Raw genomic sequence first — 26,324 nt, forward strand, 5'->3', positions numbered from 1 at the left:
CACACACACACACACACACACACACACACACACACACACACACACACGATGTAAGTATGTTAACTGAAAAAGCATGCAGTGGTCAAAGCTGAAACAACGTGAATGACAAAAAAAAATTAAAGTAGTATTAGATTATAACTCAAAATATAACATAAATATCTATGAGTGCATATTGATATAAATAATAATTTGAAATTATTTAAAATATTTAAAATTATTATTTATATCAATATCACATAAATGGAGAAGACAAATCTGCCATGCAAAAGGAATTCCAAAAAACATATGTAGATACTCAAAGAGATGGAAAATAACCCTACATCTTAGATATGGTCTGCACATGATGAGTTTCTTCCAAAGTGTCCAGAATGGAAGAGGTGGGAGGAATAACTTTACAGTGGAGAAACAACAAACACCTGTCAGCTACATGATCAAGGTCGACATTAACAGTGGGAAGTTACCTTGACAGTGTGCGCCCTTGATATAATGTGATGAAAATGGCACTTCACCTCTATTGTCCTTCCTCCCCCAAACCTATACCCTCATTCTGATAATGAGAAAAATATTAGCCAAATCCCCAATTAACCAGTTAATTCCTCAAAACTGTCAAGGTAATCAAAACCAAGGAAAGTCTGAGAAATTATCACAGCCAAGGTGAACATAAGGGGAAATGATAACTGAATTTTATAAAGTATTCTGGATGGGATGCTGGAGTAGAAAAAAGATGTTAAATAGAAGCTAAGGAAATCTGATAAACTATGTAGTTTAGATAATAATGTATCATTACTGGTTCATTGTGACAGATGTACCATATCATCTCTAAATAAAGGAAACTGGATGCAGGGCATATGAGAACTCTGTGTATTATTAGCCCAGGTTTTTTCTATAAATCTAAAACTGTTCTAGGGAAATATAGTTGACTCAGTCAGTGGAGCATGTGACTCTTAATCTCTGTGTCATGAGTTTGAGCCCCATATTGGGGGTAAAGATGACTTAAAATAAAACTAAATAAAAATAAAACTGCCCTAATAAATGAAAGTCTCCTTAAAAAATGTAACCTGAGGGGCGCCTGGGTGGCGCAGTCGGTTAAGCGTCCGACTTCAGTCAGGTCACGATCTTGCGGTCCGTGAGTTCGAGCCCCGCGTCGGGCTCTGGGCTGATGGCTCAGAGCCTGGAGCCTGTTTCCGATTCTGTGTCTCCCTCTCTCTCTGCCCCTCCCCCGTTCATGCTCTGTCTCTCTCTGTCCCAAAAATAAATAAATGTTGAAAAAAAAAATTAAAAAAAAAAAAAATGTAACCTGAGAAAATTTAAAATTAGTTTAATACTTAAAAATAACAATGGTAAGCCAGTGCATGATAACATTTATGATTTTTTTGGAAATATATATTTTGAACAGACATGTTTATGAAAAAATAAAAATACCTATTTTTCTTAAAGCTTATTTATTTTGAGAGAGAGAGAGAGAGAGAGAGAGCAAGACAGAGAGAATGTGAGCTCGGGGGGGGGGGGGGCAGAGAGAAAGGAGAAAAAGAATCCCAAGCAGGCTCTGGGCTGTCCACACAGAGCCCAATGCAGGGCTTGAACTCACAAACTGTGAGATCACAACCTGAGCCAAAATCAAGAGTCGGACACTTAACCAACTGAGACACCCAGGTGCCTCAAAATACCTATTTTTTCAAAACAAAAACGATTTGGTGAGAAAAGTATTATTTTCCTTTTTTTGCAAATCTCTTTTATATTTGGCTTAATAGAAGACAGCTGGATTCCTATGATGCCATATATTAAGTTTATTTATTCATTTTTTTGAGAGAGAAAGCAAGTGGGGGAGGGGCTGAGGAAAAGGGAGAGAGAGAGAATCCCAAGCAGGTTCTACACTGTCAATACAGAGCTCGAGGTGGGGCTTGAGCCCACAAACTGTGAGATCATGACCTGAGCTAAAGTCATGAGTCACCAACTCGGACTTAACTGACACCTGACTGAGCCACCCAGATGCCCTGCTATATATTCTTTTGATTGAAGTATATGAGAAAAATGTGGTTGCATAGGATATGTAATTGGAAAAGAGGAATATTTTAATAGGTTCTTTCAGATAATTGTTGACAATACACTAAAACTAAACTAAGCTAAAATGAACATGCGGTAGTTGCTTTTTTTAAGTTTATTTATTTTGAGAGAAAGAGAGAGAGAGAGGGAGAGCAGGGGAGGGGCAGAGAGAGGAAGAGAGAGAATCTCAGGTAGGCTCTGCACTGTCAGCTCAGAGTCTGACATGTGGTTTAAACCCACGAACCATGAGATCATGACCTGAGCTGAAACCGAAAGTCAGACACTCAACTGACCTGAGCCACCCAGGCACCCCAGTTTCTTTTTTTTTTTTAAGTTTTATTTATTTATTTTGAGAGAGAGAGAGAGAGAGAGAGAGAGAGAGAATGAGAGCAGGGGAGGGGCAGAAAGGGGACGATAGAGAGACTCCCAAGCATGCTCTGTGTCATCAGTGCAGAGCCTCATGTGGGGCTCAAACTCACAAACTGTGAGATCATGACCTGAGCTGAAATCAAGAGCTGGACACTTAACTGACTGAGCCACCCAGGCGCCCCAACAAGTGGTAGTTTCTTAAACATTAGTTGCAATGTGGAATACAAAAGCACATGAATAAACTTTTGGCATTCTTTACATTAAAATCTTGCACTTTACATGAATCTTCTACCCAGACATAATTTTGTAACATTATGCAATTGCTATTTGGAAAATAATTGTTCACAAGTTATACACATATTCCGAATGTCAATACAGTTCATTAAGCAATATAAAAATTAAAAAATCACATACATCAGAAAATCCTTTAAGTATTAGATGTTATATTCTTCACGGTGGGTAAAAGTTTTCTAAATTCCTAATTTTCATTTGGAAGCTTGGATTTTATCTTGGGAAACAAACAGTGTCAACGGTTTTACGAAAAGGAACAGGCTCACTTTGTTTATTTGATTTTTTGTGAAACTATTTGTCAAAGAACCAACTCTGAATATCTTTAGTTGGTCAGTTCATTCCAGTAAAAATGCCATTCCTTGAATAAAGTTGCTAGGTCAGCACACAACTCAATTGCACAGGTGTTTTTCCTTAAGACCACCAGTGCACGTCAGCGTGCAGCATTACTGCACTATACTACTTCCCATTTTGCCAAAGAAAATGTTAAAAAGATGTGTGCTCAGTACTCGGGATTTCATTCAGAATAATTGTACTGCTTCATCAAGGACATTTGTAAGTGAAACTGGCAGTGAAGAATATAAAGAATATTTGTACACTTTGGTGCCACTGTCTTCATGCTCACCTGCCCAGCACTGCTTTAGCCCATTTTACCCATCACTGCTTTAGCACCATCAGTTCCAATGTCAATGTATTTTGTCATTTCTTTCTGTTTGTAATTTCATAGATTAAGATTTAATTTTTAGAGAAAACGCAACATTCATGCAGAAGTCAAGGAACACTAGAAGAAATATTATAATTGGTTAAGGACAGAGAGAGCTGCAAATCATATACAATGGATATAGAACTCAAATGAAATATACTTTTAAGGAGGTCTGTTGAAGCAAAGACTGCTGACTTTATTTATTAGCATAGTGAAATGAAATGAATTCTAAGAGAAGGGAGATAAGTAGACTATATCCTATATCCTGTCTCTCATGCCCCAAATTCAATCCATTACTAAGTTTTGTTGATTTTACCTCCCAGCTATCTCAGATTTGTTCATTTCTTTTCACCACACAGCCTCTGCCCTGTCCAAGCCACTATTATCTTACCTCAACATCTGATTGATTTGTTCTTTTCCCTTGTTCCTATCCAATATGTTTTCCACTAAGCAACCAGTGATCGTTTAAAGACCTGATCTTAAAATTAATGTAATCTTAACACTCATCTAATCTTCTCCTCTCTTCCTACAAACTTCCCAACGGCAACCCACTGCGTTTAAGATTAAAACAAAACAACTGTCTTACCATAATCTATTCGGCCCTGCCAGATATGTGACCTTTGCCTGTTTCACCAACCTCACCCCATGCCCCTTTCAACCTTGAACCACAGCAGTCTCTTAATTCCTCAAACATGAATACTCTAAGCACTTTCTGACATCAAGACCTTTACATACACTATTCTTTCAGCTTATAAGATTCTTCCTTTCCCTTCTAGCTGGGCTAACTCCTACCTACCTCTTAAGTCTTAGCTGAAATATTACTTCTTTAGAGAGGCCTTACCTAACACCCACTCCTCCTCTCAGTCAGGTCTCCATGTTATATACTCTCAAATCACTAACACAAAGCATACCTCAACTTGTATGGTTAATTTTTAGTATTTACCCCTCCCCTTTTCTGTAAGCTCTATGCAAGCATAGGCTGTTTCTGTTTTGTTAACCAATGAATATCTCTTGAAACCAGCATAGTATCTGGCATGTAGTATATATTAGATAGTTAATATATAAATATGAAAAGGGATTTTTGATAAGAATGGTAAGAAATTACAATGGGATATTTAAAAATATTAATTTCTTCCATTCAAAAAACATGTATGTTTTTAGCCACTTTGGTCAGAACACTTTCAGCTGCAAGAAGCAAACGAAACCAAGCAAAACAGCTTCAGTAAAAAGAGGAATTTATTGGTTCATGTAACTGAAAGTCTAAGGATTAACATTGAACACATGTGGATGCAGGCACTTAAATAACGTCAATCAGGAATCTTTCTATTTCAGCATTACTTTTCCTCTGTGTTGGTTCCCATCCCTGCTGCCCTGTTCCAGTCACATGTGGAAGGAGAAATGGTCCCAGCAAACTTAAGCTCATATAGGCTTAATAGAACTTTTAATTTCACAGGACAAACTTCCTTCATGATAGTTCCGGTAAAAGTTCTGGCAATGTCCATCATGACCTACGTTGGTCTACATGTCCATCCCTGAACTAGAGAATATAATATTCTGATTGGTCACCTGAACCATATGGGCTGAATGGAGCAGAGTGGGTTCTTGAAGGGAAAGTCAGGAAGCTATTACCTCAAAAAGGGGATGGGGAGTGGGGAGGCCAAAACAAAAGATAGCCACTTTACACAGAAAAATTATCTTTAAAGGAACAATACAGATTAAAAATAAAACTGCATATAAAATATTTACCCTTGAGAAAAATCTTAGAGACAAAGAAAATTTCTCTACTTAAAAAGATTACAGAGGTGCCTGGGTGGCTCAGTCGGTTAAGTGGCCGACTTCGGCTCAGGTCATGATCTCGTGGTTGGTGAGTTCGAGCCTCGCGTCGGGTTCTGTGCTGACAGCTCAGAGCCTGGAGCCTGTTTCAGATTCTGTGTCTCCCTCTCTCTGACCCTCCCCTGTTCATGCTCTGTCTCTCCCTGTCTCAAAAATAAAAATAAAACGTTAAAAAAATTAAAAAAAAAATTACAGAAAAGAACGGAAAAATTAGACTACAGAAAAGAACATGATAATTTGAGCCATGAGACAGTGGAATAATAACATAAATACGCTAGCAGAAACGTCATCAGATTTATACTTCAACTAATCCCAGAATTAATTTCTGCAAATAGAGAATACAGGGATGGGTCCTGTGCCAGTGAACAAGCTATTTCAAAGCACTTTTAGGTGGTTTCATTCTTAAGCAATTGAAATCATCGTCTCATATAATTGGTATAATTATAAATTGGTCTCATCTAGTTGTCAGTGTAGGTCCCTAAAGCCCCTTTAGTTTGAATGATTCAAATGTTTACCTGATTTGAAGCTATTAGTTGCAGCCTGTGGTGTTCTGCCTTTGTTTTTCCAGCCACCAGCATCTGGCCAGGGTCACTCAGCAGGGACAAGGTTTGTGGATTGTACGTTGACGTCTCAGCTCCCCCATGTGGTGACAATTGGAATTAAGTCTGTCTCCCTTCAGAGGCAGGATCTGCTGATTAAAAACAAGTAAGCACAAGGAACATAATGAGGGTGAATCGGTGTAAAAAATGAACTTCAAACTGCTTCTGTATATCTACTTTATTCTAGACAAAGATGAAATTGAACATAATACACATGGAAGTTTTAGTATTTTCTTCCTGTCCCTCGGGATATACTCCCTGGGTACATATGCCCCACTTTGGAGACCAGTGACCTAGAGAAATCCTCACACATAGGGCCCAAAAGATACATACAATATTCATTGAGACAACTATTTTTAATAAGAAAAAATTTTGAAGCAAGTTACACGTCCATTAATAGGCAAATAATAAATTTTTAAATATTCATTTGAAGGAATATATGTACTCAGTGGAATACCTGACAGCAGATTAAAATAACTGGATTAGAGCTACCCATATCACCATGGATAAATCTCAAAAAATTGATGAGGGAAAAGGAAGTTGTAGGATGATGTGTAGTATATGACACCTCTTTAAGCTATGAGCACTTTAGGGACACCTGGTTGGCTCAGTTGGTTAAACATCCGACTCTTGATTTCAGCTCAGGTCATGATCTCACAGTTCAGTTTGTGAGACTGAGCTTTGAGTTGGGTTCTGGGCTCACAGTGAGGAGTCTGCTTGGGATTCTCTTTCTCCCTTTCTCTTTCTGCTCCTCCCCCTGCTCTTGTGTACACTGTCTCTCTCTCAAGATAAATAAACATTTAAAAATTAAAAAATAAAATGTGAGCACTTTAAAATATGTTAAACAATCCTATATATTATTTATGGATACATAAATCTACAAAAATAGTATGTACATGTGGGTGACAATCAAAATCACCAAAGTCAGGATAATGGTTATTTTGGAAAGAGAAAGGGAGAATTGGGATTGAGGAGGGGTCTAGAGCAAATGTGGTTAAATGTAAGATTTGAGAAAGCTAAGAGATCGGTACTGTGTTTTACATATAATATGCTGAATATCTTATTATGTGTTTAAATTACTATGTAATATTAAAATATTCCATAAAAAGATTTTTAAAAGTACCCCAAGGGGGGATATGAGAGGAAAACTAAAAGGATAAAGCCAAAATTATCTTATGTCTACTTTATACCAAAGCAAACACAATAGGAAATGGAGTGGTATAAAATCACCTACTTGAATACTAAAATGACCAAGAATTATGATAGGCATCCCATTGGAGAGAATGAGCCAAGAGCTAAAATCTTCAAAAAATGAGGGGGAGTGACCTGAAGGGTATGCAGATGATAGCCACAAGTAGAGATCCTGTGTCATAGCCTGATGACAAGCTGGGGGTTTTTAGGCAGGAAGGAGAAAGCATCATCTGGAAGGAACCAGGAGGACAAAGAACACACCTACTCCATGACAGGGCCTGTTGGGAGCAGGGGTGCAAAGGTAGCAGGGTCCTGGGAAAAGCCATGTTTTCTTCAGAACAAGAAAGTTAAGGATCTGTTCAGAGGAGAGGGTGAAGATATAATGGATTTTGCTGATGACTCTCAATAAATGGCCAAGTATGAAAGGATTAATGAAAAGTGAGACTTAGAATGTATCTAATGATTGTGTAGGACCTATGGAAAATGTAAATCGCTACATAAATGGAAAACATCCTTACAACCTCTTTAACTGCCTTGATTAAGGAAACTTTATTCTGCTTTCCTAGTTTTCTTTACATTAACTTCTATTTTCTAAAGTTACAATATTCTTGCCCAGCTGTATTAATTCTTGTTCCTTATGGTTCTTCTTACATTCCCTATACATCTTTTCTAAGTTCTGTTTGGGGAGGTGCGAGAGAAACTCTCCTTTTAAGCAAAACACCATCATGTAACTAATTGCATAATGTTCTATTATTCTGTCTGCCTTAAACACAAATATAATAATGACAGGAATTTTAGTGCTGGAAGAGAACTTAAAGATAATATAATGCAATCTTCTCACTTTACAACTGACCAGAGATTATGTGGTTTGCCAAATTAAGTGGTTGGTGACTAGCAGGACCAGGGTTAGAATCTATGCCACCTCTCCAACTTCTGTTTTTCTTTTTTCTTTTTCTTTCTTTCTTTCTTTCTTTCTTTCTTTCTTTCTTTCTTTCTTTCTTTCTTTCTTTTTAATTTTAGAGTGAGAGAGAGCATGTGAGTTGGGAAGAGGGGAAGAGAAAGAGACTCTTAAGCAGGCTTCATGCTCATCTAGGGGCCCAGCGTGGGGCTTGATTCCATGACCCTGGGATCATGACAGGAGCCGAAATCAAGAGACGCTTAATGGACTGAGCCACCCAGGTACCCCTGCCTCCCGTTTTTCTTTGAACAGCAGAAACAGAATGCACCTGCCAGAGGGGAACTGTATGCTGGTGGTTAAGTACAGGCTCTGATGTCAGACTCTCTAAGTTCAAACTGTAAATCTGCTACTTATTTGCTGTGTGACCTTGGCCACATAATCTTACTGCTCTGTGCCTCAGTTTTCTCATCTGCAAAATGTAAAGCACAATTGTATCTACTTCATAGAATTGTTATAAGGATTAAATGAATTAATGCACATAAAGAGTGACCAGAAATCTAAGATATTATTTCTATTCAGCACCCACTCTGCTAGCTGCTGATATAACAGAGATTAACAGAGGCCAGGGACATTTTTAAAATCGATTTTTTAAAAGTAATATCTACACTCAACTTGGGGCTCATACTCACAACCCCGAGATCAAGAGTCATACGCTCTGTGGACTCAGCCAGCTGGGTGCCCCAACAGAGGCCAGGGATTTTATCCATAGCTGCTTTTGTTTGGTCTGGAGTTTAAGTAAACCAAACCAAAGCAAACCAAACCACCACCAACAACAAAACTATATCTGAGCAAATGTTAACAAATCTGGATTTTTCACATAGAGATCTAAATATCCAATTTCTCTTAAAAATTGGAAGGTCCAACATCTAAGTCAGAATTCTAATGTAGTAACAATTGGCTGGAGCTAAAATAGCTGACCCCTTTAGTCCACACCACTCACATAATGTATATGCATGCACTCATACCCTTCCAGTTTCCATCTTTAAACTTTACCTGCCTGATTTCTGCATGCCTTTGAAATTGCATTCTAGACTAAGGCAGTTTCTGCTCTCAAGGAACTCAATCCAACAGGTGAGATGCATCTTCTGAACAATTCACAATACAGTGTGATGGAAAACACGTACAAAGTTGCAAAGTACAGAGTACAGCAGCAGTCTGAAGGAACATGAGGGCATACTGAATGGTGGAGGTGCTGTGCTGGTAATGCATGTTGTCAAGAAAGCAGACTTGAAAAAGAAAAGTAGTAGAAGAGGATTGCAGGGAAAATAGGATGTGCAAAGACAATGAAATGGGAAACAGTTTGTGTGTTTAGCAACTGAAAAGTTCAGTTTTGGGGAATATAGTAAGAAGGAGAGAAGTAGGCTAACACTAGACAATAAAAGCCCTAAAGTTTGGATTTTACCCTGTAGAAATGGATAGAACTTGAAATGGTTTGTCATTAAGTTCTAAATCCAACTTTAATGCAATTATGCCTGGATATCCTTGCCACCCTCTTTCAAATGTCTTTGGACCTCCTGTTTTAGAAACAAATACTGTACAATCCACAGTATTCTATGAAACATTTCAACAGCAAATTGCCACTTCAACAAGAAGCTCTGTCTCCTAAAATACAGTTTGAGTGGCTAAAATACAGTTTTTAGATTTGTCTGAAAATTTAGTTTCCTTCTCTGTAAAATGGGGATAATAATAGCGCCTACTTCAGGGCTATTAAATTGAGAATTGAACTCATTATGACTCATGTAAAGAGCTTACCAGGATACCTAACACAGAGTAAAAATAGTCAATTAGTATGAGTTATCGTGATTATGATACTTATTGAGCCTTCCTTGTCTATTTTACCTATCATTGAGAAAATATAACATTTCACTGAGTCAAATATGTATGTTTTCCATCGGAAACTTAAGTTAAATCAAGCCTGGTGTCATCTCCAGGCTATAAATAGTAAAAAATGAATGCAAAAAATACTAGATGAAAATGACAAGATAAAACTTCCTTTCCTTCTATATTATTGATTGCAAACGTTTCAATAACGATTTAAAGATTTTTGTGCAACGTAGAAAATGCAAGTTATCGTCTGCAGTTATTAAATATAATAGCTTATTAGCAGTAATAAAGGTACTTAGGTATAAGAGACTTTTCTCCAGTTCCTCCAGGCTCGACGAGGAGGAAAACCCTCAAGCAAAACACCTTTTCACATCTGACAGTAACATCTTGGATAGCCAGGGAGCTCAGACAATCACTTGGCGGGAAAAGAATAAATACAGACCAAATTCACACAATCTGTTTCTGTTTAGTTTATATACTGCGATCGAGTCTATCAGGTTTCGTGCCTTGTGGGACTTGAAGTCCACAGGCAAGAAATGATCGCGGTTGTTGAAGCTTGGAAGGCGGCAGCCCCTGCAGGTCTAAGCAGTAAGGACTACAGCTCCCGACACACATTGCAAGGCCGCGCCGTAATTACGGGCAACCAACCATACCGGAGCAGGGCAAGCTCCACCCCACCCGGCTCGAGGACAGCCTCCACCAATGGCAGAGCTCCCAGCGCAGAGCTTGCGGGTTAGGTTGTGAGGTTCGGGCCGGGGGCGGGGAGGAGCTGAGGGGGTTCAGAACGCGCTCGGCCGCTGGGTGGGTCGGGGCGTTCGGCGCGCCCTTCATTGAAGCGGCGGTGGCTGGGCTGGGCGCCGGGAGTGGGAAGCGACGGCGCGGCTGGAAAATGCCAGTCCATTCCCGAGGGGATAAGAAGGAGACGAACCATCACGATGAGATGGAGGTGGACTACGCCGAAAATGAGGGGAGCAGCTCAGAGGACGAGGACACGGAGAGCTCGTCGGTCTCCGAGGATGGAGATAGCTCAGGTGTGCAACCCACCGGGGCCGGGACCCTGAGTCCTTGCGCCCGGCTCACGACAGGCCGCTCTCCGCACGCCGGGCAGCTGCGTCCTGCTGGGAGTGCTGGGCGGGGAGAGAGGGAAGGGGCGGAGACTGGCTCCCGGCCCTCGGCAGCACCCGGACTCATCGTGGGGCGCTGCCTGACTCCAGGCAGGTCCCTGCTGGCAGGGCGGGACCCGGCGCGGGCCTGGGCTCGCCCAGCTCCCGGACGCTGCGCAGTCCTGCTCGCCGTCGGACCAGCCTTGGGGACCTCCGGGCAGTGCCCACGGCTGTCGACCAAAGTGGGGAATGCCTTGCAGCTTGTCTGGGAGACCCTGGAAATGCCTCTTACCCCCAGACCACCGGCTTCTTTCCTTATTTTTCGTCTTTCCAACCCTTACTTCTCAACATGGGTTGTCAGGGCCGAGGTCGGTTAGAATTGTGCCGGCTCTTGGCTGGTTTAGAATTTGTTAATCTCAGCTTCCAAGTCAGCCTGTCAGTCAGCACTTGACATCAGCGTTCTTGCGGGGGCCGACTTGGAGCTGTCCCATTTACAGCATCTGTCTGAACTTTGCAAGACTGAGAGCCCGTCAGGGGTGATTTTGGATCTTCATATACTTATAAACCTGCAGATATTGGGCAACTCTGAAATTTTCCAAATCTTTTCTTTCTTGTAATCTTTTCCAATTTGGGGCTGTTTCAGGTTTTTTGTAGGGTTTTGGGGGGACTGGGGGGCAGATTACCACCACAGATGGATTTTGCACACTTTCAGGATGGTTATTAAAAAGACAAATGGAGGGGCGCCTGGGTGGCGCAGTCGGTTAAGCGTCCGACTTCAGCCAGGTCACGATCTCGCGGTCTGTGAGTTCGAGCCCCGCATCAGGCTCTGGGCTGATGGCTCGGAGCCTGGAGCCTGTTTCCGATTCTGTGTCTCCCTCTCTCTCTGCCCCTCCCCCGTTCATGCTCTGTCTCTCTCTGTCCCAAAAATAAATAAAAAACATTGAAAAAAATAAAAAAAAAAAAAAAAGAAATGGAATATATGCCAGCCTGGATTTTCTTCTTTCCATATGATGAGAATTAAACTTTCTTGTCTTGGCCTGATTATTGGTTATGTAAAGCAAGGACTGATGACAATCTGTTAATGCCCGGACACCCTCTTTTCAGGTTTCTCTTTAAAAGCAAATCTCCATGGAAGTACGTAATTTCAGTCAATAAACTAGCCATTCCAAAATAGGCCTTTATGAGTGACTTCCTTGAGATGCACTGGACACTACTCTGTGAGGTGTAAATAAATAGTTATGATCTGCTCTCAATTAAACAGTTGTCATAAACCAGAACTTGATTAAACTGCCAAATAAATACTTAACTGTAAACAATGCTATAGGATTTCAGAGACCAGAGGAAATCTTTTCTGAATAGGGTGGCCAGGAAAGGCTAGTTGAAGAAGGTGGGATTACCTCAATTATCTTGACGAATGGGTAGAATTTGGATTGGGATGATATGTTGGTTTGGGAGGAATGTAAGAAAAAAATGCAAAGGCTGCTAGAGTTTAAGGCTTATTCAAAAGAGTGAGAAACCGATTTTGTTGAGAGGATTTGAGCTAGAGAATGAGAAAGAAGTATAGATGTGAAAGATTTCAAAAAAAAAAAAAAAAAACAACCCACAATGCATGATGGGTGAATGCGAGTTTAGGAGTGAAGGTAAGAGGAAAACCCCAGATAGGAGGAGATGGTGGTAGCATGAATAGAAATAGAAAAGTGAAAGATTTGAGATGAAGGTGGAAGATAGAGTATTTCAGACATGTTGCTTTTGAGGTGCTTGTGGTATATTTAAGTCAGAGTGTCAACTGACAGATGGAAATGTAGCATTGGGACCTGCTTGGGCTAGGAAGCATGATTTGGAAGTCATCCGTGTAGCCGTGAAAGTAGGTGAGATTTCAAAAGTGAGCAATACAGAGAAAGAACACCTAGGCTGTGTGTAAACACATTTTTTTAGATTTGTAAAACATTTTATCTCCAAGTGTTGTTTTTTTGATGAGAGCTGAAGATCTCACAAAGTGACATCTATTTGTTAAAATTCTCAGTGATTTTTCACTGATTTTTTATTCCTTCCCAGAAAATAATGGACAACTTAATTTATGAAGAATGTAATAATTTGAACTATATGTCAGATTTTTTTTAAGCGCAAAGAAACTATTTAAATAAATTATGCAGTTTTGCTTCTTGTGAAAGCATTTCTTTTCTGCTGAATGGCTTTCATGTTAAACTTCCACAGTTTTGTTCTTCTCAAACATTGGTACTGAGCAGGTCCTAAAGCTACAGAAAAACACCTCTACTATCCAGAGATACTGGGAAGTGAGTCATCTTGCATGACCAAGTTTTAAATAGCCCAGGAGTAAGCTATTAAGAATCAGAAATAATTTTAATCTGTTTTAGGAAAGTTAAAAAAAAAATGAACCCTATGGTTCCTTGGTGTATTTAACTCTTTACCATAGCTTGGCCTTTATTTAATGAAGACCGAGATGCAGATCATTTTACGCTTCGCTTATTTCACTTATGTTGAAATATATGTGATGTAAAAATAGAAGATAAAGGAATATAGGAGAGAGCTGGTAATTTAACAGTTGCTTTCCTTCAAAAGTTTGCTTATTTTTTCATTTTCCTCTTTCTCACTTACAGTAATTTGGGGAGAGGGAACAATGGGAATATGAGTAAGAGACCAACAAATCTGGTGGTAAACAGAATGAGTTTAGTTTTCTTCTTTTGTAACTGGCAAATCTGTCATGTAAGCAGTTCTGAAAGAAGAATTCTAAAAGTGTTTTTGAGCAATATTAGCCTTTAATGGACATAATCGTTTTGGTGTTTAAGTTCTGTTGAGTTGAAGGAACATAAACCAAAAATGGATTCATTACTTAATAGTAAAGCTTGTTGTCAGCCGTTTAAAGTGATTTAAAAATGAATAAAAACAAAAAGGTCTAGAGATTGCTATAGCTTTAACTCTCAATTATATTTTAAGTTAAAACCTTTAGTAGAAATTATTTTGGATAAACATTAATTTTCTCTTAAGGCTTAATATAGGCCTTGCATATCTAACTTTGTATTACAGTTTTTTTCTTTCTTTTTTTTTTCTTTAGCCGTTTGAATTAACATTCAGATAATTTGGAACATAAAATTAATTTTTTTCTTTGCTATTTGTCTTTTTATTAATAGAAATGGATGATGAAGACTGTGAAAGAAGAAGAATGGAATGTTTAGATGAAATGTCCAATCTAGAAAAACAGTTTACCGATCTCAAGGATCAGTAAGTAGTGATGTCAGAAGGTCATTGTCACTGAATCTCAACCATGTCACGTGTATACTGGCACAAGAGAAATTCTATTCACTGAACTATTTTTCTTTTTGTATTTTATGAGACTATTCTAAAAGAGGCTTCAACTATTTGCCTTCTGAAGACCTCATTAACTAAACTAAGGGTTTTGAGACAGGTTTGGGGGTGTATAATAAGATTTCTATGTGGATGTTGGTAATTAAAATGTTTTCCCTGGGTGGTTGGACCCTTGGTTCTAATTTGCTTCTTTCATTTCTTTGTTAAATGATTGAATAAAGGTAGCTTTTTAAAAATTTTAGAATAACAGAATATTTCCCCCAAATGGCATGTGATTTTTGTTTTAATCAACATTGGGTAATACATACATGTTTTCACATTAGTTTGCCTCTGGAAGCAACTGTATAAGGTTGGCAGATATCCATCCTTACCTGTGAGAAAATTGATGCTCAGAGGAGTGAAGTGATTTGCCCATAGTTCATCAGCAAGTGATAAAGTAAGCCAGGCCTTCTGCTTCCTAGTACTAGTGACTAGTGACTTCCTAGTGACATTCCTTCCACTAAGGCATTACTTTGGAGGAAATATAGGGGAGTAGAAAGAGCACAGGCTCTGAATCCAGGCTTTTTTCACAGATTAAAAAGGTGTAATAGTAGCTATTTTATTGTGAACTGTTAGGATTGTATGAGCAGTAGGTGAAATTCTTAGTCTTGGCTGGCACATAGTGTTTCTCCCCCTCTTTATAATGCCAGAACTCTTATGAGAAGTTGGTTACACAAGAATGGGCCCCAGTGATCTGAGAGAACAGAATAGATGCAGATATAGAAAGAAAAAAAAAATCTTAAATGTGAGCTTTTACTTCAGAACTTGCTGGCAAGGTCATGGGGTATAGCTACGTGTTAGGAATTGTAAATGAAAGAAACTTCTGAGACTATAGACATCTAATTTATTTGGAAGCTGGCTCTTCAGTTCATTAATTCTTCATAATTTTGCTGTTTATTCTTTTCTCTTACCTCTTCCCTAGAGAGGCCCAGAGAACAGATGAAAACATGGTTAATATCTGGAATTGCCAGACTAAAAGGGGACAGATTTGTTTATCAAATGAATCCTGCTGTTTATGACATTTCTGGTCTTAACTTTCATTGGTATGAGAGGTGAACATATAAATGTTCCAAGCTAGTGCAACATATTGATATAAATAATCCAAAATTTAAAACTTTGGCTTTAAAAAACATGGTATCAGTTTTTTATTCTAAAGATTTACATTATTGATTGTAAATTTGACTTAGTTTGGATCCCCAAGGGATCCATTATTTGGGCAACATGGAGAGTTCATCCAGAATCATTCTGGAAAAGAGGAAGCAAATTTGTATTTTTGTATTTTAGCACTGGTAATCCATGAATGAATAATTCTCACACAATTAAGATACACCTATTGAGCTTTTAAAGTGTATTTTATGGTTATCCAAGAAATGAAAAGTACTATAAAGCTCTAATATAATATATTACAAAGGAGAACTTTGCACCTAGTCAGTCTTTAAGCCTACTCTTGCTCATCTTGGGGCTGGCAGTTGCCTTGAATTTTGCATTTTCATGGCTCATTACCAGCCATTTCTCCCACCAGCCTCATTCATCTCAGAAACATATTAACAGTAGACCCATTACCACTATTAATAGGATTCTTTCTCAAGAGATTGGTATCCAGGGGTGCCTGGGTGGCTCAGTTGGTTAAGTGTCCAACTTTGGCTCAGGTCATGATCTTAAACGGTTTGTTTAAGAGCCCTGCATCAGGCTCTCTGCTGACAGCTGGGAGCCTGGGGCCTGCTTTAGATTCTGTGTCTCCCTCTCTCTCTGCCCCTACCCTTCTCGTGCTCTGTCTCTCTCTCTCAAAAATAAACATTAAAAAAAAGAAGAAGAAATTGGTATTCAGAAATGTGTTTTAGAAAGAAATAATCCGGGGCGCCTGGGTGGTGCAGTCGGTTAGGCGTCCGACTTCAGCCAGGTCACGATCTCGCGGTCCGGGAGTTCGAGCCCCGCGTCGGGCTCTGGGCTGATGGCTCAGAGCCTGGAGCCTGTTTCCGATTCTGTGTCTCCCTCTCTCTCTGCCCCTCCCCCGTTCATGCTCTGTCTCTCTCTGTCCCAAAAAATAAATAAAACGTTGAAAAAAAAAAAAAAAGAAATAATCCTTGCATCAGGTTTATAATTATCTTTTTTTTTATCTGCCCCAATTGCATTGTTGCTATTTTTATTCTGTTGTACTGTGAGCAGTCTCAAATCCTCTGTAGAAGAGGTGGGAGATATAATGATACAGTGATAACAACAACATCAACAAATTCTCCTGCTTCTCCTGTTCTAGCACCAGAGGGCATAATAGCACTTCTTTCATAAGGCAGAAAATCCACCATTTGGCAGTTTGGATATTGGTGGAAGGTTCTTCCACTTCATTAAAAAAGATAGAGGAACTTACACTGCCCAAATTTTCATGTATTTCAATGTTCAGTATCCAGTAAACATTAATTGGGCATCTACTCTGAATAGTATTGTGGTTGCTGCTAAGGGACTCCTGATTCTTGCCTTTGGTGAGTTTATACTTGAATTTTAAGGTTGTTGAAATGATACTGATTTTGAGGAATCTATTCTTTTAAAAGGGTAGTTAATTGAATATTGTTAATTCACATAGCCTCTTCATTCAAGACACTGTTCACCTATTCAGGATACCTTATTGATATTTTAAGGCTGATGTTTTTCCAGTACATTCATCATTTGTATTGAATTTTTAGCATTTTGCCTGAAGTTGTATTTATGATTTCAAAAGCTATAGCTATCACGTTATAGTTTTTTGACTTTGCACATTCGTTTATCATTGTATCTTGAGTTTTAGAAAAATTTAACCCAAAGATGATAATGTATTATTTTGGTAGTTAACTCAGATAATTTTTCCATTTTTGTTTAGAAAAATATTTATTGTATTAATACTCAAAGTTGCTCAAATACTTCAAAATCATATAAATCTTTATGCTAATTATAATGATCAATTATAGACATTCAATATTGATTTTCTTGTCTTTTTTTTAAGCTTCTCTTTTAATTCTAGTTACTATACAGTGTTATATTAGTTTCAGGTCTACAATATAGTGATTCAATAATTCCATATATCGCCTGGTGCTCATCACAGGTGCATTCCTTGATCCCTATTGCCTATTTAACCCATCCTCCCAGCCCCCTCCCTGATTGTCTTAATTGTATTGGTTTATATTTTCTTTATCTTTTAAGTTTATTGATTTTTGAGAGAGTATGTGCAAGTGTGTGCAAGTGTGCATGACAGCAAGTTGGGGAGGGGCAGAAGGAGAGGGAGAGAGAGAGAATCCCAAGCAGGCTCTGCACTCAGTGTGGGGCTCAGTCTAATGAACTGTGAGATTATGACCTGAGCTGAAATCAAGAGTTGGATGCTTAACCAACTAAAGGACCCAGGTGCCCCCACTTCATATTTTCACGAGGAAAGATAATTTTTATATGAAAGCCAGGTATTGTAATGTTTTCAAAAGCCAACTGCTAGTTATACTAACACCTACAAGCATAATCAGTGGTTTCTTTTAGAACTTACTACATGCCATCCTTGTGACATATTCTTCACCCTTGATAAAGTAATGAATGTCAAAAAAAAGAATTTACAAATGATCTTAAATTGTTAACCTGCTTTGAAATTTTTAGGATATCTATGAAATGCACAAAGCCAGGATTACAAGTGCCTTTTGTGAAGAATGACAATGTAGACATCCATCCTTAAAAAGAGTTCTATCCTGTAGGATTATTGCCAGAAGTAAACTTTGAGTTGTCTGTCATTGATAATCAAGGTGAAGTTAAAGGTGTGACAGCTGGCAAATTAGAGTATTTGTATGTAAACTCACAAATAGAGCAACAGGGGTTCCCAGCCCCATATTTCATTTCTGCATCCACTGAGCAACCATTTTGTTACACCTTCTTCATTTGCAGTCCAGACAAACTGGGTATGCCAGAACACAAGTTCTATAGCCATTGGTTTTTACCTTCATCACTCTACTTCCTCTTTGTTCTTTAAAAACCAAGTAGGCTGAATATTATAATACTGTTTTTCAGGAAAGGTGGAGAGAAGCCAGGGAATTTTTTATTTTGACAACTAGTAATGTTTATATCTAAAGTGTTCACAATGATTTCTTTGTTTTTTAAAAAAATTTTTAGATGTTTATTTTTGAGAGAGAGAGAGAGAGAGAGACAGAATCTGAAGCAGGCTCCAGGCTCTGAGCTGTCAGCACAGAGCCCAACGCAGGGTTCAAACTCAGGAACCTGTGAGATCATGACCTGAGCCAAAGTCAGATGCCTAACCAACTGAGCCACCCAGGCGCCCCAGTTTCTTTTGTTTCTTTTAAAAGTGTTTTAAATAACCTTTTCTCCTAGAATTGATTTATTGTTCTGCAGTTAAAACAAAACCAAACATGTAGAGTGCAAAAAAGTAGTAGCTTAGTTCTATTTTTTGTACTGAGTTAATTATTAAGGAATGATATATCTAAATATAAAATCTGCTTTGTGATTATGTGCATAAAGTCAAGTAATGTAACTGAGTTTTTCACTTAAGATCAAGAAAAAAATACACTTGGTAGGTTATTAGAATATGAATGATATTAGGAAGAGATAATGTTTAAAAATGGTATGTTAGCCTTTGTTGGGCTTTTAAAATTAATATTTTAATTTTTGCTTTGTTAAGACTTTATAAAGAACGATTAAGTCAGGTGGATGCAAAACTACAAGAAGTCATAGCTGGAAAAGCACCAGAATATTTGGAACCACTGGCAACTTTACAAGAAAATATGCAAATTCGTACAAAGGTAGCAGGTAGGAAAGTGAAACATCTTTTCCATTTAGTAGAATATGAACTCTTCACTAGATTTAAAAGGTGTTTGTCAAGTGAGTGTTTCTTGTTAGTGAAATCACAAATATATTTACAGTGAACAGAGCATTTCACTCAATCAGCCCACAATCATTTTATTAAATGCCTCTTGCTTTCCTCTGCTGCTGTGGGATATCAGATTGCTAGCAGTGTTGTTGAGACGATACTTCCACATGTGAAACAATTAGAGACATGATACTTTTATTAAGAGCAACTGTTAGTATTTCAGTTGAATTTTCCTGTTACCTAAATTAAGATTCAACTTAGTACGCTTAGTACTTTTCATCTATAGGAGTGACAAGGATTTTTTTATTTATAAAAACATCGACAAAATGTTTGATCAGGATGTTATGGAATAGGGAATTAGTCTTCAACTCTGTAATTTAATGATAATTTATTATTTTGATAAGTTTGGTCACTCATTTGTGGCTACGAATAAATGAAAATATACTATACTTGTATGGTTAAGTTTCAGTCTTTTGTTATTATTGGAATCCAGCCTCAGAATTGTGTCCTAGCACACATGACAAAGGATATATCTGTTTGAAGATCACTTATGTTTTTTCATAGTTGGACTAAAACTGAATTTTAACTAATAGAGGTGCTGATTTTTTTTTCTTTTTGGGGGACACTAATTGATCCTCCTGTGCCTATTATGTAATACCTAAAGCATTGTTCATAATAGGTTCTTTTTGTATTATTTCTACCTTAAACCAAATTTTATTCTTGAATGCTTAATATTGAATATGTAGATGATATGATACTTAACTTGCTATTTTTACAAGTTGGCTTACCACACTCTGAAAAGTAAACAAGTCCTTAATTTTCTTTGACATTCTAAAAGAACTAAGTGATGCATAAAGCTATACCCATATATACTCAAGTAAATAAGTGCATACAAAACTGGTGAAATCTGAATAGTGTATGGATTGCATGAATGTCAATGTCTTGGCTTTGATATTATACTCCAATTATGTAAGATATTATCATGGGGAAAACGAGTGAAAGGTCCAAGGGAACTACCTGTACTATATTAAGTTGGCAACTTTTTGTCAATCTATATTCGTTGCAAAATAAAAGTGAAAAAAAAAGAGGTTAAAAGAAGATAGTAAAAAAAACAAACAAACAACTAAGTGAGACTTACTGGATGTTTAGGAAGAATTACTTGAATTAGTTATTCACTTTTCTACTATGTGGCCTCTTGTACAAAGAATATTGTGTGTGTGAATGTGTTGCTAATGGCATGGTTCCAGATATCTGTCCCATGCCTTTACTGTATAAGAAAGAATCACATTTCTAGGGTCAACTATGGGACTGAGTTTGGTGTATATATCTAGAGCCTTTGTTTGCCATTTTTGTGATGGTGTATTTGCACGCCACGTTTTATACTATTTTACACTATTGTTTCATACTATTGCATTGGTAGCTTGAAGTGAAACTCTCTTGAGCATCCATTCTCTAGAAAAATCAGGAGCACTCAAACATCATTATCAGTTTATACATTTTGTTGTATCAGTTTATACATTAAATCCTTTTGGAAGGTTTGGACTCTGAAAATAATAGTTAAAAAAAAATAGTGGTTTTGTTGGTCATGGTATCCACTTGTTACTTGGAGAATATGTGATTAATGAAACCAGAGTTTATTGACTATTTCCATTATGAGTCCTGAGAGATTACTTTTCATAGGAAAGGAGTTTTATTTTCATTTTGCTCATTCTCTATCAAACATTTTAGGAGTATTCTTTAGAAGAATGGAGTAAGAACTAAAATTTGCAGTGTAGTTTCTTCCTCGCTCTTAAATTCTTAATTCTCTAGGCTGCTTTGGTATGGATTTTAACTGAGCCTTTTTATTTTCAATTTTTAAAGATTAAGTTAGAATCACTTGTCAGTTTCTTCCTGACTCATCTTATAAAATACAGTTGGACAGAATTCCTGTAGGGAAGTGTTAACAAAACTCATTAATGCTAATGTAATCAGAGTGATTGTGTTTGGTTGCAGGAATCTATAGAGAGCTCTGCTTAGAATCTGTAAAGAACAAATATGAATGTGAAATTCAAGCCTCTCGCCAGCATTGTGAGGTACTGTTATTTTACTTGTACTTTTAATCTAATTTCAACCCTTCAAGTCTTTCTGAGTGTGGTAGGTAAAGTAAATAAAATAAGTGAAACAAAATTAAATTGTACTTTAGTTTATCACTTGTATGATTTTTTTTTTTAATACAAGTGCAGCAGAAGCTGTATTGTAAATAGGACACAAAGAAGGGACCATAGAAAAGAATGAAGGGAGATAATTTTAGAAGTTTTGCAACTGTTACCTTAAAAAGACTTTGTCATGATCATGTCATTTGGCATTGCTGAAAATATTAGTGTAATTAGTATAATATTCAAGTTTAGACTAAAAAAGTGTGAATCTAGTGGTACAGTTGGAATGTTGGGCTTATTATTAATTTGACTCTCTAGATCTATTTCCTCATCTTAGGACAGAATTCTCTATTTATGGGGAAAAAATAGATGTATTTTTCTCTATGGAGAAAGTCTCTTTGGATAGTGTTTAAAACTAGTGCTCATTTTGCAAATAACTTTTCATATAACCTAGGTAAGATCATAAATACATTAGTGGAAATAAAATAACAAATTCTGTCATCATTCTTATCTTTTATTATTTTATTCCATCTTTGTAAATTATTAAAATATTAAGATTAGATTAAAAAATTATGGAATGTGTTTCATTTTATTTATTTATTTATTTGTTTGTTTATTTACTTATTTAATTTATTTTTGAGAGAGAGAGAGAGAGAGAGAGAAGGACAGAGAGAGAGGGAGACACAGAATCTCAAGGAGGCTCCAGGTTCCGAGTTGTCAGCACAGCGCCCTATGCAGGGCTTGAACCGATGAACTGTGAGAACATGACCTGAGCCAAAGTCAGACAACCCACTGAGCCACCCAGGCATCCCTCATTTTCTTGATTACAGCTGACATGAAACATCTTTTTGATGTTTACTGGCTGCTTGGATTTGTTTTCCTAAGAAGTGCCTGTTCATATCTTTTGCCTTTATGTTGGGCTGTTAGTGTTTTCCTCATCAACTGTAGAGGTTCTTTATATATTCTGGATATAAATGCTTTGCTGGTTATGTGCTTTGCAAATATTTTTACCCAGGCAATGGAATGTCTTTTCACTCTTTTTGATAACTTGGTGAACAAAAGTTTTACATTTTAATGTAGCTAAATTTATCATCTTTCCTTTATGATATGTGCTTTCTATGTCTTTCCCATTTTGAAGTAAAAAAAAATGTATTTTGCTTTTAAAGGTTGAAATTTTGCTTTTTAACGTTTAGATTGCTAGACTACCTCTAATTCATTTTTGCATGTGGTATAAAGTATGCATCTAATTTGTTTTTGCATATGGATAGGTAATGTTGACACTGTTTATTCCATACTCTGTTGTTATACCATGAATCAGCAATTCCATCTTTTTCCCCCATCTTTTTTCCCCATCTTTTTTATATCAAATGTCCACTTACATGCCAGAGTGTTTCTAGCTGTTTTTTTTTTTTTTTTAATGTTTATTTATTTATTTTGGGGAGGAGTGGCATAGAGAAAGAGAAAGAGAGAGAGAGAATCCCAAGCAGGCTCTGTACTGTCAGCGCAGAGTCCAGCACAGGGCTTGATCTCACAGACTGTGAGATCATGACCTGAGCTGAAATCAAGAGTCAGACACTTAACCAACTGAGCCACCCAGACACCCCTGTTTATAGCCATTTAAATTTGTTTCATTTGTCTGTTTGACTGCTTCTGCACTGGTAGCATGATACCTTGCTTTCAGTCTAGTAAGTCTTGGTAGTTCAATAAACTGATAATTTTACCTTGCTCTTCTTACACTTGTTATTGTTAAAATTTTTTGTTCTTGTTTAGTAACATCTTTAAAAAAATTTACTTTTTATTTCTTGCTGCTGTATAAAAAATCATTTTGTATATTGATATTATATCCATCCTTATCTACCTCTCTTCTTAATTCTAATAATTTAATTACAAACTCATTAGATTTTCCATGTGGGTAGTAATGTCATTTGTTAATAATGGCAGTTTGTTTCTTCTATTCTGATCTTCCTCTTATTTGTTTTGTCTTAGTGGCACTGATAGAACATCATAAACTAGAAGCAGTGAAAGCAGATTGTGGTTGGGTTCTTGATTTTAAGGGAGTGCTTCTTATGGTTTTCCAATATTTACTGTTGGGTTTTGGTAAATACTCTTTATCAAGTTAAGGAAATTTACTTTTATTTCTTATTTTCTAAGTTTTTTTTTTTTTTTTTACCATGATAGTTGTTATATTGTATTAAAGGCTTTGTCTACATCTGTTGAATTAGTCATGTTTTTTGCTCTTAATGTATTTTCTAATGTTAAACCATCCTTGGATTCCTGGAATAATTATTTTTACTGTGAATTATCAGATTCAGTTTGCTAATATTTTGTTTAGAAGCTTCATTTCTATGTTTATCAGTGAGACTTAATTTTTAAGTCTCATACTGTCCTTGATTTGATCTCAAGATCCATAAAATGAGTTAGGAATATCCCATATTTTTCTCTTCCATAGAAATATGTAGTTAAGATTGCATTCATCAGTTCCATGGGTGCTTAGTACATCTTGTCTTTGTATATTTTTAAACAGCCTCATACTTATAGAAAAGTTGCAAGAAAGTACAAAAGAACTTTTCTGATGAAGATGACAATGAGTTGGCAACATGATGCACCATCACCCCTGAATACAACAAATGAAGGACACTCTCCTGTATAACGATACTATAATCATCAAAATCAGGAAATGTACACTGATACATTACTACTGTCTAATCCTCAGACCCCATTTAAGTTTCAGCCGTTGTCCCAACAATACCCTTTAGAACAAAGAGATCCAGTTCAGGATCACTTGTCTTTGTCTTTGCATTTAGTTGTCATGTCTTGTTTCCTTCTATGTAGAACAATTCTTTGGTCTTACCTTGACTTTCGTGGTCTTTACAAATTTCAAATGTTCAGTCCAGTTATTATATAGAATGTCAGTTTTGAATTGGTCTGCTTTTTCTTCATGATTAGAGTTGGGTTTTGCCTCTCAGTAAGAGTATCACAATAGTGATGTGTTTTTCTTACTGAATTCTATTAGGTAGCACACAATTTTGATATGTACCCTTATTGGTGATGTACACTTTGATCACTTGACTTCAGTGGTGTCTTCCAGGTTTCTCTAAGTAAACTTACTGTTTTTACTTATTGTGATTAATAAGTACTTCGGGGAGAAATACTTTGTGCGAGTATCTTATTCCTCATAATACTTTCCGTTCATTTATTTATGTATGGACTTATCCTAATTTTTTGTCTGCTTCATCTTTCAGTTACTGAAGGAGGTGTGTTAGAATTCTCCGTGTGTTGGTGGATTTGTTAATACCTCCTTTATTATTTTTTTTATTATTATTTTCTTCTTTATGCCCTAAGAAAATCCACATACTGTTCTTTTCACAATAGTAAAGTCATTCACCATTTCAGATCTGGAGGCCAAAGGTACTGATAATGAGATGCCCCACAATGCATGTCCACTGTTGTGGATTCCTTTGATCAAAAAGGATGGTACAGTCCTGGGGACTGAATGCTCATGATTCCAGAGCTCCCAGCTGAAACTTATCTCCTGTGGAATTTCTTTTATCTTTTTCTTTTTTCTTCTTAAAAAAATTTTTTTTAACTGTGGTTAAGAACACTTAATATGAGATGTATCCTATTAACAAATATCGAGTGTGTAATACAACATTTTTAACTATAGGCACACTTTTGTACAACAGACCTCTAGAACTTAATCATGATGTATAACTGAAACTTTATACCCATTGAACAGCAACTCTCCATTTCCCCTTTCCCCTAGCCTTTGGCAACCACCATTCTACTCTCTGCTTCTACGTGTTTGACTAGTTTGTATATCTTATATAAGTGGTATCATGCAATACCTGTCTGTATGTGACTGGCTTATTTCATTTAGTATATTATCCTCAGGGTTGATCCATGTTGTAGCACATGGCAGGACTTCGTAATTTTTAAAAAATGTTTATTTATTTTGAGAAAGAGAGAAAGAGTGTGAGCGGAGGAGAGGCAGAGAGAGAGAGAGAGAGAGAGAGAGAAAGAGAGAGAGAGAGAGAGAATATCCTAAGAAGGCTCTTTGCTGTCAGAGCAGAGCCAGGTGTGTGACTTGATCTCCGGAACTGTGAGATCATGAGCTGAACCAAGATAAGAGTTAGATGTCCCTGGATGTTCTAATTTTTTTTGACTGAATAATATTTCATTGTATGTATATATCATATTTTCTTTACCCATTCGTCCTTCAATGTACATTTAGGTTGTTTTCCACATCTTGGCCATTGTGAATAGTGCTGAAATGAACATAGGAATGCAAATCTCTTTGAGATCCTGATTTCAGTTCTTTTGGGAGTATACTCAGAAGTAGAATGGCTGGATCATTTCGTTCTATTTTTAATTTTTTAGGAAACTGCCATACTGTCTTCCATAGTGACCACACTATTTTATAATTCTGCCATCTGTGCACAAGGGTTCCAATTTCTCTATATCCTTACCAACACTTATCTTTTGGTTTTTGGATAACAGCCATACTAATAGATGTGAAGTGATAGCACACTGATTTTAATTTGCGTTTTTCTGATGATTAGTGACGTTGAACATCTTTTCATGTACTTCTTGGCCATTTGTATGTCTTCTTTGGAGAAAGGTCTATTCGAGTCCTAATTTTTAAATTGAGTTCTTTAGAGGCACCTGGGTGGTTCAGTTGGTTAAGCGTCCTGACTTCGGCCCAGGTCATAATCTTGCAGTTCATGAGTTCGAGCCCTGTGTTGGTCTCTGTGTTGACAGCTGGGAGCCTGGAGCCTGCTTCGGATTCTGTGTCTCCCACTCTCTCTGCCCCTCCCCTGCATGCTATGTATCTCTCTCTCTCTCTCAAAAATAAAGATTAAAAAAATAAATAAGTTGTGTTCCTTACATGTTTTTAATATTATTAACCCTTTATCAGATACATGATTTTTGAGTGTTTTCTCCCGTTCGGTAGGTTGCCTTTCCACTCTCATTGTTCCTTTGTTGTGCAGAAGCTTTTTAGTTTGACATAATCCCATTTATCTCTTTCTGCTTTTGTTCCCTGTGCTTTTGGTGTCATATTCAAGAAATTATTGCTAAAAGCAGTGTCA

General features: G+C 37.2%; 1 protein-coding gene across 7 annotated transcripts in view; it reads left to right on the top strand.

The window, feature by feature from the left end:
- Positions 1-10,577: 10,577 nt before the first annotated feature.
- BRMS1L (BRMS1 like transcriptional repressor) overlaps positions 10,578-26,324 on the top strand; it is a 35,268-nt gene continuing 19,521 nt past the window's right edge. For all 7 annotated transcript variants that reach the window (XR_005790824.1, XR_005790827.1, XR_005790825.1 and 4 more), the window contains exons 1-4: positions 10,578-10,839; positions 14,061-14,151; positions 18,914-19,041; positions 21,095-21,174. Coding sequence is in view for 2 of the 7 variants with exons in the window: in XM_040476959.1 (XP_040332893.1) it covers positions 10,698-10,839; positions 14,061-14,151; positions 18,914-19,041; positions 21,095-21,174 (441 nt within the window). In the remaining 5 variants the exon portion in view is untranslated. The remainder of the gene's footprint in view (positions 10,840-14,060; positions 14,152-18,913; positions 19,042-21,094; positions 21,175-26,324) is intronic.

This window comes from Herpailurus yagouaroundi, unplaced genomic scaffold (genome assembly GCF_014898765.1).
Source record: "Herpailurus yagouaroundi ecotype Mexico unplaced genomic scaffold, PumYag 141, whole genome shotgun sequence".
Taxonomy (NCBI): Eukaryota; Metazoa; Chordata; class Mammalia; order Carnivora; family Felidae; genus Herpailurus; species Herpailurus yagouaroundi.